The 14916-nt window shown below is 46.1% G+C and overlaps 1 protein-coding gene across 1 annotated transcript; it reads right to left on the bottom strand.

The window, feature by feature from the left end:
* Nucleotides 1-452: 452 nt before the first annotated feature.
* KCNJ2 (potassium inwardly rectifying channel subfamily J member 2) lies at nucleotides 453-9326 on the bottom strand. Its single transcript, XM_090060241.1, has 2 exons — nucleotides 9199-9326; nucleotides 453-3498 (listed from the first exon to the last, which is right to left on the bottom strand). Exon 2 carries the CDS (start codon nucleotides 3275-3277, stop codon nucleotides 2000-2002), a length of 1278 nt encoding a protein of 425 aa, XP_089916367.1. The 5' UTR covers nucleotides 3278-3498; nucleotides 9199-9326; the 3' UTR covers nucleotides 453-1999.
* Nucleotides 9327-14916: the final 5590 nt, after the last annotated feature.

The following is a 14916-nucleotide window of genomic DNA, read 5'->3' as shown; positions in this document are numbered from 1 at the left end:
TACTGTAGATACCATCTTATCAGAAACCACCGTTTCGTTGCAGGCATTTCCTTCAGGCAAGGCTGTAGGGGGCCAGAGGCCTTCACAGATGTCCATTTGTAGAAGACATTAGACTTAGAACAAGCTGTTTTTTAATGGCATACAGTGATCCAATACTGTAAAAGAGTTGACTCGGATTTCTGATCCTGGCCCTCCTCTCCCAGCCTGTTCCTACAGGGAGATGCACAAGCGAAAAACCTTGAAGTGCAGCTAAGTTACAGGCTTGATCTTAGAGGCACCAAGAATTTTTAAGCTTTTTTGGTCGGGGAGCCAAAATACCATTGGAGCTATGGCTTTCATGTAATGTTACAAAAGCTATTCAAAGGCTTGGTGACATATTACATCCACTGATAATTCAGCTGATGTTGATGGAGGGAGGGGGGGTACAGGAAGGAGGTAGGAGAGGGAAACTCTTTTACAGTATTATCCTCTTCAAATAATCCCTTTTTCATACAATCCAGAAAACACTTTGCCTGACACCCTTGCCCTGCCAAAGAGAAGCTTTTCCACTCGGATCCCTCTGCCGTTTCACACTGATTTACCACCGTTTGTGGTTTGTTTTTTTTTCCCCTCCTTCCCCGCATGTCACTCGATTCACCTGCACCTAAATGTCTGTTCCAACCCAGTTACCCTCCAGCACGGCCCAGTGCCTTTGCACGTCTCTGGTGGAGTTTAACTAGTCAACATAATGACAGTCGATTTTTATTCGGTCGCAGCCTCCAGCACATCTGATGGCTCAGTTTTCAGATTGCTGGGTCAGCTTTAAGAGGGCTCGAAGTTCGAGAAGCAGGTCTGGAATGTGTGCAGAGTAACGCTTGACCTTCTGCTAGAGTCCTGCTAGTGTTTCGCTAACAGGAAAGAGCAGATGTTTGCTTCCCCGACCCCCAGCACAGCCCCTCGTTTCTTCTTAGAGAAGAAAAGCAGAGGGGCCGATGTGCCGCACAGGGTGGGAAGAGGGGGGGAAAAATACAGTCTTGCTTTACCTAGATCCAAGTTTTGAGCTTTGCTTTCTGAATAAGGTGCAAAATAAGGGCCTTTGCAAATGTCAGAGGTTCAGAATTTGTGGTTTTGTTTAAAGCAGCCCGTTTCTTTTCCATAAGCTCCACTGTGCAAAAATGTGCATTTTCTTTGGTATCCACTTAGGTAGTTTTAACTTAAAATTTGAGATACAGAATGAAATTCTCCCCCTCCCTCTCCCACCCCCCCAAAATAAAAATAAAAACTGTTGCTGGAGGCTATCAATTGGCCTTATGTTACATAATGCCCCTTATGTAACTGGAAAAAAAAAAAAAGAAAGAGAAATTGATTCTAGCTATCAAACTACTGGCCTCAAAAGAAATTCAGACTATCTGGCAGCATTGGCCTTACTGAAGTGTGATCACGAGCTTTTTTTCAACCCACAAAGTTGAACACTGACTGTTTTTTAAATTACACAAGAGAAAAAAAAACAAAACAAAACTACACTGCAACAAAATAACAATTTGTGTTCATGTAGTTAGCAGCAGCTTTTAAAAAAAAAAACAACAACAATAATAATATTAATAATAATAATAAGGCAGATTCTTGCCTTTGTTATGCCATTAAAAACATTCTTGTTCCCTAGAGAGAAGCATTCTGGAAAAAGTTGAAAAAAAAAAATATATATATAACCCAACCAAAGCTTGCCTGCAAGTTCAAGTTTTGTAAAAAAATATATACATAATTTATTCTACAACATATGTGCCTTCTGGTCATGCTTAGACATGTTTAGTGCTTTGTGTTTAGAGTTCACTTTCTGTTGTCCCTTCTCTGAAGGCAGCCTTAAAACCAGCCTCGGTTTCTCGGGGCTGCTTGCTTTCACGCCACTCTTCAACAGTACCGTCATCTGAAAACTGTTTCGGGCCGACTTCTCGGGTCAACTTATCTTTGACTGATAGATTTTTCTTTTAAACCACAAGATAACAGAGGAAAAGTCAATCAGTCATATTTCAGATTCCCGCCTTAACGGCCTAGGTTCTAGCGGCACCCCAACCGGGTTGTGACGGTCCAAGTCAGGATGCGTGTCCGTGCTCATGCTCTCGGGCACCCCATTGTCACTCTCCTCCTCCTCTTTGCTGGTGAGGGCTACTTCGTTCTCATAGCAAAAAGAGTTTGCGTTGGAGAGGATGTATTTCTTTTCCGCTAAGTCTCTGGCACTACAAAGGGGCGTGTTGGGCACTTCATATGTTTTGTGGAACCTAGAATAGTCCACTTTGTAGTAGTTTTTCTCTTCAAAGAGTACAGGCTCATAACGGTGTCCCCAAAGGATTTCATTCGCCAGGTAGGAGCTCCGGCACTGAGTCGTCATGGCTGTAGCTTCCACCATGCCCTCTAAAATGACTACGATTTCAAAGTCTGCATTGTCCATGTCCTGCTTACTCAGGTCATACAAGGGACTGTCTTCATCTATTTCATGGACTATTGTAATTGGGGAGACCAGGAAAATGCGGTCTATCCCACTGTCAAACCCCACATTGATGTCTATTTGATCTAAAGGGATGTACTCTCCTTCCGAAGTGATTCTGGATTTGAGTAGCTGGGCCCTGACATGCGCCTCCACCAAGTGGCTTTTCCTCAGATTCCCAACACGCCACATGAGGCATAGCTTCCCATCCCTCATGGCCACCACAGCATTGTGGCTGAAGACCAGAGTCTCGTTTCTCTTTTTGGGCTTAGCCATCTTTGCCATGACAGCACCAATGATGAAGGCATCAATGATGCAGCCTACTATAGACTGGAAAACCACCATGAAGACCGCAACGGGGCACTCATCTGTGACATACCGAAAGCCGTAGCCGATGGTTGTCTGGGTCTCGATGGAGAAGAGGAAGGCTGCAGTGAAGCTGCGCACTTGATTGACGCAAGGCATTTCTGGACTCTCCAGATCCCCATGCAGCAGAGCGATCAGCCAAAATACACAACCAAAAAAAAGCCACGATAGGATGAAAGTCAGGCAGAAGATCACCAGCATCCACCTCCAGCGGATGTCTACGCAGGTGGTAAAGATGTCTGCCAGGTAACGTTGTCCTTTCTCTCCCACGTTAATGAACTGGACATTGCAGTGGCCGTCTTTTTTGACAAAGCGGCTCCTGCACTGTTGCCTGGTATGTACCTTGCTCTTCCCATTCCCGAAGCCATTGGCAACCGCCATGGTTGCCAGCTTCATGCCGTCCTCTTCCGAAGACACGATGCTGTAGCGGTTGGTTCGCACGCTGCCCATCACTACTGCTGTGGACCGAGGTGCTTCTGCTTTAGAAAACAGTCCGAGTTTCTGCAAAAACCTTTGGAGAAACAGTTTTGAAAGTTCTAGAGGGACACACGCACACAGAAAAAGTGGGGAGATTTTGGAGTCCCCAGGGATCCTTGGATCTACCAAGGAGAGTCGTCTGACATGTAGCGTTTAGCGTAGGAGCTGCTCGTCCGTCAGGGAGAGAGCATGGTCTGCAAAAGAAAGAGACATTGCACGTTAGAACTCGAGGGAGGAGAACAGTCGATCAAAGCTGTGCAAATAAGGACCATTGTCTGCAAATCCACAGGCGCAGCTTTGCAGTCTATTCATTTCTAGCCACGCCATTCCCTTGGGATACACAAGTTCTCTGCGTCTGTGGTTTCACACCGACACAACTGACATTACTGGTATAAACAAGCTGTTACTCTTCCCGGGGTGAGCACAGAGGAGAACAAGTCTTGCAAGCCTATAGGTTATATTAATTTATAAAAAAGGGGAATATGATTATTTCTCCAGTATTTACAACTGCACCTCCTGTAAAGGGGGCGGGGGATTATTTTTAACGTGGGTCAGTTCAAAGCCAAAGAATTGCTGAGGCTGTTACAAGTACGCATCTCAAGGTCTATTCTGACCAAGGCCCTCTAGGGAAGAAGTGCATTGAAGGAATAATGTCAGGTATCCAGGTGGCAGCTGTATTGGTCTAGAGGAAAAGGCAATCAGGACTCGCAGTAGAGATGATACCTTTTTGTTAGACCAACAAGATGTTTGCAAAGATATTAAAGACATTGTTTTGCAAACATCTTGTTGGTCTAATAAAAGGTATCATCTCTACTCCGAGTCCTACAACTGGACACAATGAATGCATCTTCCTTGGATCCACAGAATTACACCTGTTCCAAATTTGGCCCTCTGCTCAATAGTAGGCTGTGCGTTCATTGGCAATAATCAGTGCCAAACCCGCTTTTCTTCCTATTTTAGGCTGGAGCTCCAGACATGCAAGAGGACGTCTCGAGTTTTCAAATTCACAGCAGGCAGCAATCATACAAAGCGAAGTAGGACTGATAACAGACCCCATCCTGCTCTCACTAGCAAATAGCTTTAACAGAAGCAGGACTGGCAGTGATGGTGACAAGGCGCTTTCCTCCGGAGAGATGAAGGCGATTCCATCTCTAGAGGATAACAGCCATGAATTTCCCCTTAGTCTTGAATGTGACTAAGGCTTAGCAGCGTGGCTACAAACTGTTCTCGCTGAGAGCGAAGGCCACCAAACTTGTTGCAGGGAGGTCTGGCTTTGATCCAGGCTGTGCTTTTAGCAGTGCGTCATCCATTAAGTCATGTACTGCATATCAGAAAAGTTAACTGAAATATACTGCAGAAGAGACAAAATGCACTAAATGCAGGAACTCCTTCCATGCACATCCCCGGTGGGAGAAATAGTGACAGAGTTAAGGGTAACATCTACTGTCTGTTCACCAAAGAACAGGAGATCCAAGTACCGAAGCATTGGTGGGAGATTAAATTATTGATGTATTTAACAAACTGGTATTATCCATATTAATCTGCCTCTATGCCAAGGATTGTGCCAGTGAAAGAAAAAGACCTTTTGTACATGGAATAATTTGAGAACACCCTGGCTACCCTTTCTGACCCAACTGCAGCAAGGTTAAAAAGTCATACTGTAGATAAGATCTTTTCATAGCACAGCTAAAACTCCAGACTGATTTGAAATAGTCTGTATTCAGCTCATAACCTCTTAACTTATTCATTCCCTATAACCCTCCATCTTCTTAGACAAGCCCAGGTAGGCAGATACTTGTAAGAAAACCACAGGTGAAAAGCAGGAGGAATGCCATTCTTTACAAAAGTGCATGAGACATTACTCTCCTAAGCACTAGAGTTTGCTTTTATTTTTATTTTTTTTTGTATTTCACATTATTATGCAAGAATGTGGCCCAACACATATTTCCAGAAATTAGTCATCTGTGATCCTGCAGTATGCAATACTTTTTGGCAGCTTTTGACAGGTTCAGTAGGGCCCTGCTTGAATATCACTTTCACATTAATTCACCGCATTATTGTATCGTCCTGCTGCCCGTATACCAGTTCGAGTATTTTGTCTGCCTTGTGTAAAGTTTGCTGTTGCTTTTTTTCTCAGGGATAAGAATTAAATTTCTCATCCCTACCAGATTATAACTCTCAAAGTCAAAGGAATGCTTTTAACATTCACTTTGAGATGCATTTTTAAAGCCAACAGAAAGCATCTATAACCAAATACAAGAGGAAAGTCAAATTACTATTTATGTCCTCCACATAAAGAAAAGCTCATTGAAAAATCATTGCATTGGTCTGCAGATTAATCAGTTTCATAAACCACATCCTATAATCACAATCATGTTAAAAGTATGTTTAGATCCAAGTTGATGGGAATAGACAACCTAGGAAACAGTTTTGTTTTGAAGTCATTTTTTGCATTGCCTCCTGGATTTAAAGGGTGAGGAGGAGGAAGAGCTATCAAAGCTGAAGGATGCAAATATACAACTGTCCAAAAATAAATAAATCTTGAACCCAGGACATCTGAATTGCAGAAATCAAAGAAACTATAAAGCCAGCCTCCTAGGAATAGCTTGTTCTGTTTGTAACCCTAGAAATAGCATTGGGTGCCTATTACTGTCATATTTCCATTGCTCTGCATGCTGTACATCTGCACAGCATTATTAGCTATTATAGCTGCATGACTGGCAGTATTACGACTCTGGAAGCAAAAGCTGCACCTATTTGGCTAAAAGGATGCTGAAGCAGTACGGTGAAGCCTTGGGGGCATCTTTCCTAAGTTTACAGACTGCTTCTTGAAGTTTATACAATAAAACCTTGGCATGCTCCACATGTTACAGTATTGGGCACGGGATGGTTGTTGTCTTTTTTTTTTCTCGCAGAACAAATTGCTTCTCTGCCTACTGTGTGCTTTGAGTAGCTAGGATACCAGAGGGGGAAAAAAATCCTCCCAATAACTCACCAGTCAGACGCACAGCCCACAAAACCCACAGGGGCCTAATGCTGCTTGCACACAAGTCACCAGCAAGAACACTCCCCTGAACTTCAATGAGTGCAAGGCTCAGGACCTGTACCATCTGTATGAAAAGAGATGGGTCTGCTCAAGCAGGGACCCAGCCTGTGTTCACCCTCAGCTCTTCCAGCTGGCTTCAGTGGGAGTTTGGGGCGTGTAAGGGGTGGGAACAAGACTGTGTCTGTGCAAAAAGCAAGTCTGAAACGAAAGATGCAAGACCCTAGCATACAAATGTAATGGTTGTGACTGTTCACCTGCTACCCAATATACAAATGCTTTTTTTCCCCCCCCCCAATATCCTCAGATATCAATACCAATGAGGAGGTACAAATTAGAAGTCATATCTGCAGTCTTTACTGAGCAGAAGAGAAGAATGGCACTGTTTGTAGGACTGGACCTGCTACATCACATCTTGACACATTTAGGGACATGCACACTAAAGCTTCTCCCCCGCCCCCTCCACACACACACACACTTTCTAGGAAGAAAAAAAAAAAAAGCATGCAAAAGCTAGAGAAATGCTGCAGCCAGTTGGCTCATGCACAGACTCACAACAGTTGCCTGGAAAGGAAGGGGTTGGAATTTCAACTGGTTTTATTGCAAGGAAGAGGAAGAAAAAAAAGAGGATTTTGCTGCGAAAAGAAACATTTCTGCACCCAACCTGCACAACCCCGACAACAAAAGGCAGAACTCAAATCCAGTCAAGTACCCCCTCTCCGAGCTCTTCTGAAGAGCCCAGAAGGAAATACATATATATTGACATCAGATGGCTGTAATTTGTACAGATCAACTGGGAGAGAAGTGTGCAGGAGGGTTTCAGACGGACCAGAGGTGAAGATGTTACAAGGGCTGAGAGCAAAGAGGAGTGCTAATGAGTGCTCAGAGCAGTTATTCCCAAGCTGACGCCACACTGCTCTGCCCTGTGTGCACTGGGCACATGTTGCTAAGTGAGCACAACCGCTACCTTAGTTAAGTACTTTCCTCTGTCCTCAGTAAACAGAAGAGAAGGGGGTGAAAGCCATGGAGTAGCACCAAAAGTCAGCCCCCTTTGGCTCCCTCCGTCAGAAGGATATAAATAAAGTAACTGCATCCTCCAGTCCCCAGAGTGACTTTAAAAAGTTATTAGCCCAACCCCTACTCATTTCTCTACTCAGTTCAGCTGGGGGCTTTGAAGCACACAGAGCTCATGCTTTAATCTTGAGGTTTTTTTGTCTTAATAAAATTATCAAGATGTTAAAGGGTGGCGGGGGGGTGGGAAATCAGATGAAGGGGAAAATAAATGTCCCTGGAGAAACAGGGACAGGAGAAGTGGCATTTGCATGTGACAGTCTGCTCCTTGGCAGACTTCAGGCTTATTTCTAGAGGATGACCAAGTCACTACGAAATGAAATAGTCAGCACCAGGGGGTGTAGTTGATGCACTAGCCAGCAGGGATGGAAAAGCAAACAAGTGCAAAGGTAAGGCAGAGAAGCCAGAAGAGTGCAGAGCTGGGAAGCGGGGGGGCATAAAAAAACCCAACAACAACCCAAATACACATCTTCACCGCAGACAGAAGAGACTCTCAGCATGTTCTGCAACTGCCGGTAGAAAAAGTCTGCAACACTGGCTGGGGGGAGAAAGCAACGCCAGGGCCACAGAGCCATAAAGAAGCAGTCGTTTCCTATCTGTTCTGTATAGCTCTATATAGATAGCTATATACATCTGCACAGATATCTGTATAGCTCTATATCGGTATCAGTAGAGATCTGCATAGCTCTGTATCTGCACAGAGACAGAGATCTGGGTAGCTCTACATCTATATCTATATAGATCTGTATAGATATCAACAGAGGGTCTGGATAGCTCTACATCTATATAGATCTGTATAGATATCAATAGAGGTCTGGAGAGATATCTGGATAGCTCTACATCTACATCTATATAGATCTGTATAGATATCAACAGAGGGTCTGGAGAGAGATCTGGATACCTCTACATCTATATAAATCTGTATAGATATCAATAGAGGTCTGGAGAGAGATCTGGATAGCTCTACATCTATATAGATCTGTATAGATATCAATAGGGGTCTGGAGAGAGATCTGGGTAGCTCTACATCTACATCTATATAGATCTGTATAGATATCAACAGAGGGTCTGGAGAGAGATCTGGGTAGCTCTACATCTACATCTATATAGATCTGTATAGATATCAACAGAGGGTCTGGAGAGAGATCTGGGTAGCTCTACATCTATATAAATCTGTATAGATATCAATAGGGGTCTGGAGAGAGATCTGGGTAGCTCTACATCTACATCTATATAGATCTGTATAGATATCAACAGAGGGTCTGGAGAGAGATCTGGGTAGCTCTACATCTATATAAATCTGTATAGATATCAGTAGAGGTCTGGAGAGAGATCTGGGTAGCTCTACATCTACATCTATATAGATCTGTATAGACATCAACAGAGGGTCTGGAGAGAGATCTGGGTAGCTCTACATCTACAGCCATGGAGATCTGTATGGCTATCAACAGGGGTCTGGAGAGAGATCCGGGCAGCTCTGTATCTGTGTGCGTGCAGAGGTCCGGATCGCTCCGTCTCCGTGTGCACAGACCTCTGCCCCGCTCTGCATCTGCACAGCTCGGAACAGATCTCCCAATGCACATATCTGCTGCTTTTCTCTTCTCCCAGGACTCGTGAACCCAGCCGAAATGATGCAATTCCTCACCGGCACTCGACCCGCTGCAGCCCTTCTTCCCCCCCCCCCCGCCGGCCGGCCCCCCAGCTGACTGCTTCGCGGGCCGGGGGAAGCCGCGGTGCCTGCCCCCCGGGGGCCGGCGCCCGGGCCGGGCGGCGCGCTTACCTGCGTGCGGGAGCCGGGAGGCGCGGGGCGGGACGCGGCGGGGCAGCCCGAGCCCGGCGCGCTGCGCTGCTTGCAACTGAAACCCTCAATGAGCTCCTGCCTCTTTTTTTTTTGAGCGCTGCCATGTGATGAGCAGCCGGCTCCTCCGGGCCCGCCCCCGGGAGGGGCCACACGGGCGGGAGCCTCCCCGCGCCCGCCCCGGCCGCCGGGGGACAGGTGCAGCCGCCGCCCGCGCCCCCGCCCGCGCCCCCGCCCCCGCCGCGGCCTCGCCGCAGGGCCGCCCCGCCGGCTGCACGGGGACCCCCCCGTCTGCGTCTGTCCTGCTTCCCCGGTCCCCGGTTACCCCTTTTCTTGCCACCTTGCCCGGGAAGGGGGCACAGAAAGGGCTCATAGGCTCGGAGGGGGCGAAAATGGGTTCATCGGGGTCGGAAGGGGCAAAAATGGGTTCATAAGGGGCAAAAATGGGTTCATCAGGGTCGGAAGGGGCAAAAATGGGTTTAAAAGGGTTGGAAGGGGCAAAAATGGGTTCATCAGGGACCATAATAGGTTCATCAGGGTCAGAAGGGACAAAAATGGGTTCATCAGGGTCGGAAGGGGCAAAAATGGGTTTAAAAGGGTTGGAAGGGGCAAAAATGGGTTCATCAGGGACCATAATAGGTTCATCAGGGTCGGAAGGGACAAAAAATGGGTTTATAAGGGTCGGAAGGGGCAAAAATGGGTTTAAAAGGGTTGGAAGGGGCAAAAATGGGTTCATCAGGGACCATAATAGGTTCATCAGGGTCGGAAGGGACAAAAATGGGTTCATCAGGGTTGGAAGGGGCAAAAATGGGTTTAAAAGGGTTGGAAGGGGCAAAAATGGGTTCATCAGGGACCATAATAGGTTCATCAGGGTCGGAAGGGACAAAAAATGGGTTTATAAGGGTCGGAAGGGGCAAAAATGGGTTTAAAAGGGTTGGAAGGGGCAAAAATGGGTTCATCAGGGACCATAATAGGTTCATCAGGGTCGGAAGGGGCAAAAATGGGTTCATCAGGGTCGGAAGGGGCAAAAATGGGTTTATAAGGGTCGGAAGGGGCAAAAATGGGTTCATCAGGGACCATAATAGGTTCATCAGGGTCGGAAGGGACAAAAAATGGGTTTATAAGGGTCGGAAGGGACAAAAATGGGTTCATAAGGGGCAAAAATGGGTTCATAAGGGTCGGAAGGGACAAAAAATGGGTTTATAAGGGTCGGAAGGGACAAAAATGGGTTCATCAGGGTCGGAAGGGACCTTCAGTGGATCATCGAGTCTGACCCCAGCACTCTTTCCCGCCCAGGGAAAAGATGATCTGCTAAGGTCCCTTCCAACTGTAAAAATTTAATAGATTTCATAGATATTAGGGGCTGGAAGGGACCTCGTGAGATCGAGTCCAGCCCCGCTGCCATAGGCAGGAAGTCAGCTGGGATAACGTTCTCCCAGCAAGAAAAATATGCAGATTTTTTTTGGAAGAGTCCGGAGTAGGTGCTTGCACCGCCTCTGGAGGGGAGTCTGTTCGAGACCCTGAATCTATTAATCTATTTTTGGGCCCCCTTTCTGTCCTGGTTTGCCCAGGCCTGTGTCCAGCCCTGGTCCCAGGGCAGGGTGGCGAGCAAAGGGGAAATGGCTGGGGACTTGTAAAGGGTCCCCAGGTTGGGAAGGGCTGGACGGGACCTTGCAAGAGCATCGGGTCCAGCCCCCCCCGCACTAGGCAGGACAGACAGGTGGGGTCAGGGGACCCCAGCGAGGGGAGATTTCCAGGGTTAAGTCATTGCACCAGCTCTGGAGGGAGTTTACATGGTAATTTTTTTTGTCTGATTATCATTATTATTATCGTTATCTCTGGTGAAGCGGGGCCCGATACTAAAATTTCGCTGGGAGTCTCGGTAAAGTGCTGCCCGGGAAACCTGCAGGGTTTGTCTAGCGCCGTCAGCCTCATGTCCCCGTCTTCATGCTCCCACCAGATACCCTAAAGCAGCTCTCCTTAGTCCATCACTTCCCATCTGCCTTTTTCTGGGCTGCTGGGTGTGTTAAGGGAGGGAGCCTTCTACTCACCAATGAGACCGGTTTAAAAAATATGTTGCAAAAAATGCCCCGAATGGAGTGATTTCACTCGCTCTAACACGAGCCCAGCCTTTTGCAGTGACGATCAGCAAGTAAAAGCTCCTGCAGAACACAAGGGGAAGCCGTGCAAGCGCGCTGCACCCGTGGCATGTGGATCAACCATTATTTTAGAAAAGCATCAACGTAGCAACAGTTATTCCTTAAACGCCTGGCTCTTCCTCAAATCATCCAGCCAACGAAAACAACAAGGAAGACGTGCTGAGCGAAAGCCTCATGGGAACAAAAACAGCCCTGTGAGGCTGATCCCAAGTTTGCCAAATTCCAGCTCTGACGGACAGTTCGTTTCGGGGGCAGGTGCCCTGCGCCGGGAATGCTCCGGGGCTGCCCTCGCAAGGCTGAGTTCCTGGCGCTGACAGCTGAAAGGCATCAGAGAGCCTTGTGTCTTGTGATGGAAAAAGAAGGGGGCAGGCAGCCTGTTTAATGAAAGGGGGTCACAGACCACACCAAGCTTTAGAGATTAGCACTAGCACCTTGAATGACACCCAGGACTGAAATGGTAGCCACTGCAACATATGGAGAACAGGTGCTACGAACACTCGGGGGCAAGGCAATCCTTTACCCAGCGACCGGGCCATCTGCCGGGCAGATGTGTCGGGAGTGGCGTTTTCCAAGCGAGTCAGCTGAGCTCCTCCACGCAAGCTCGGCCTTGCATCGCTTTGGCCGGAGTCGGTCCCCAGCGTATGTCCCCGTAACACCCAAAAAGAGGGTACATGCAGGGACGGATGGATTGTCTCTTGTCCCCCCCGCTCCCTTGGGTGTTATAACCATAGTTAGTCCAATTTTTACTTTTTTTTGGCTAGTTATTTGCAAACGTTGCACCCAAATGATCTCTCTGAGAGCCTTAGTTTCAGCTGAAAGTGAAACGTTACGGTCACAGGATAAAATCAGTCATTAATAATGGTCATGGTAGGTATTTTTAGGCTTGTCGCTCTAGCTCGCCCTACGTTTGGGGCACACTTAAACGCCTGTCCCATCCCATATCGGTGGTTATTTATGGGACTTGCGGTGTTCTTGTTGCGCAGAATGAGGAAGTACCATAATATTGCAGGAAGGAGTAAAATGGTCAAATGCAGTGAATGGAAGTTTTGTAAAGTTTCCATTGTATGTGTGGGTGTCTGTATAGGATTTCAGTGTATCCAAAATACACATTGCGCTGGGCTTAAAGAGAGAGTTGTGTGTGTATACAGTGCAATTGCATAGCTTAAAAATCCTTGAAGCTTGGCTCACTTTCCACTCAGTGTTTTTTAGCAAGGAAAAAAAAAAAAACACTCAACCTTTTATGTCCATATGTGTTTGCCCTGAGTGACAAATCTGATGCTAATCTAGTCTTGTAGTCAGGAAGAACTTTGATGGGGCATTAATACGATTTTGAAATCATTAAGCATGGCTGATTAGAGAAAAATGCTACAGAGCGACTGTACCAACCACATGTGTTTTGGAAAAAAATCCCTTGGAAAAATGGTTTGCCAAAGTCCTTTTTTGTCGTTATTGTTGAAGTGAGTGCGACAGTTAAACTGGATACATTTCTGAATTGGGAAGTTACACGTTGAACTATCGTGATGAAATACACCCTTAAACGGATGTAGCTACGTGAAATGGCAATATAGCATTGCATAAGAGGTGGTTTTGCAGCAAACCCGCGCGTTTTGGTGGACAAGGAGCCCCACAACATGCTGTGCAATACCCGTGGGTTGTTACTGAATAAAACTGCACCCTGAAAATCCCTTCCTGATATAGGCAGTCACTGCTCATGCAGATAGACCCACTGAAATCAGCAGGACTGCTGGCATGAATAAGTATTACTCATAGCAATAAAGGTTTGCAGCAACAGGCCACACAATGTTTTGTACTGAATGGGTTGGAGAAAAGCACATATATTGTAGCGAAAGCCTTCATTCTCTGAAGGAATTGGCAGCTCTGCCCAAAGAGCTCTTCTTTAGCAACGAAATGTGGCTTGCTATTAACAGATTCATGTTTTGCTTGCACGAGTCGCAGAAAGACAAATAATTCCATGACGACCCTTACGCACGCGGAAGTTGAAGATGCATGAAAAGTTTCTAAAATATCCTTTCCTGTTGCACTGATCTGGGCTTGAAAGATGGGATGAAGAGGATGACGTACAGTTGAAAACTTAACCCTTGAGGGTGAGAGCATCTTTTCCTTTCAATAAAAGTTTTTCTAATTTGAGGTGACGCAGCTGCCTAGCTGTCAGTTTTATCCAGAAGTGTCTAAGTGCTGTCTCTCTTAGACATCTTTTTTCCATTAGAGATGTTAATTTTTGCTCCTGAATTGTATTTTACAAGTACAAGCTTATAAATGATTTGTAACCAGGCATGTCTCCTATTTCCTTCTTGTAGACCCTATTAGAGGTTTTTATGAGAGGACCTTGAATGGGGTTCATCCTTTCTTGCCGTATATCTCCGTTGCAGGAGTGTCGCCTCTTAGTGGCACATTCTCCAAAAGTGGTGAGGAGTCTTCCCAACATTGTTTTTTTTACAGACTGACAGCAGTAAAACCCGGTGCCTGCAGAAGCCACGTGGCCAAAGTTCAGGCAGGGGGAGTTGCGAGCCAGACACTTGTGCAACATGATCACTATCATATCAGCTCCTCTGTGCACACACTGCACAAGGAGTGGCAAGTGGAAGTTTAAATGACTCCAGAGCTATAAAAATAGGTCAAATGATACAGGTTTTAATGACTCCCGAGCTATAGAAATAGGTAAAAACCATTGACAAATACCAGGAGTTACAGGTAAATAGATTTTTGATGAGGTGCTTGAGAGAGTGAACAAACACATTGCATATTTTGCAAGCGTATTGAATAAACTCATGCACAGGCACCGACAGACTGGGTATTTATCTTGACTGTCCGTCAGACAAAAACAGAGAAAGAGTCAATATTCCTACTGCAGTTCACAAAGTTGTTCTTTCTCGCTCTAGCTCTTTCCTCTTCGTGACCTGGATTTTTTTGGAGGCTGCAAGCATTTCATTTTAGAACAGTGAAATGTAGCCTTGCCTTTCTTCCATCTGCATGCCAAACCTGAGCGACACAGACTGATTTCAACAAACAGATGAAGAACGCTTGAAATAATGAGGGAAAGATCTAGGGCTAACATGAGCCTCCCCACAATGACCGTATACGGGATAAACAGGAATGTCCTTTCAATCCCATATGGAATATGTCCCTATAACTATCAGATACGCGATGACCGTGGTCCATTTGCACCCCCACATTTTAGATCTCATTCCTAGGGGAAGGTATTTCAAGCTTTTCCTATAAGTGAGCTCCCTTTCCACTCAGAAGTTGCTCATTATCGGAGAGGATCAAGACTGTAGAAAATTAAGAAAGCTGTCATTCAGTATGTAGCTTGCATTTTTCCCAGGGCTGTCCCTGGCATAATCCCCTGGAACGGCAGACGGCACATCCACACACTCTTTATTCAGTCGTGATGTTGCCTTCATGTTGGCTCAGCTACCTTCATCCCTAAGGGTCATTGAGCATCATTTGGAGTTGAGAGAGATTTTGGAGGTCATCTACGCTCTCTGCTGTTTTTTTCTTAATCCGGTTTTGAAAGGGACGC

This window comes from Crocodylus siamensis, chromosome 8 (genome assembly GCF_052110815.1).
Source record: "Crocodylus siamensis isolate JL-2025a chromosome 8, ASM5211081v1, whole genome shotgun sequence".
NCBI lineage: Eukaryota > Metazoa > Chordata > Crocodylia > Crocodylidae > Crocodylus > Crocodylus siamensis.
The sequence above is the reverse complement of the archived record's forward strand: the minus strand, read 5'-3'. Positions and strand labels throughout refer to the sequence as shown.

Bases quoted from the DNA above. Each gene is read 5' to 3' on its own strand.
- KCNJ2 (XM_090060241.1), bottom strand. From the start codon at position 3,277: ATGGGCAGCGTGCGAACCAACCGCTACAGCATCGTGTCTTCGGAAGAG.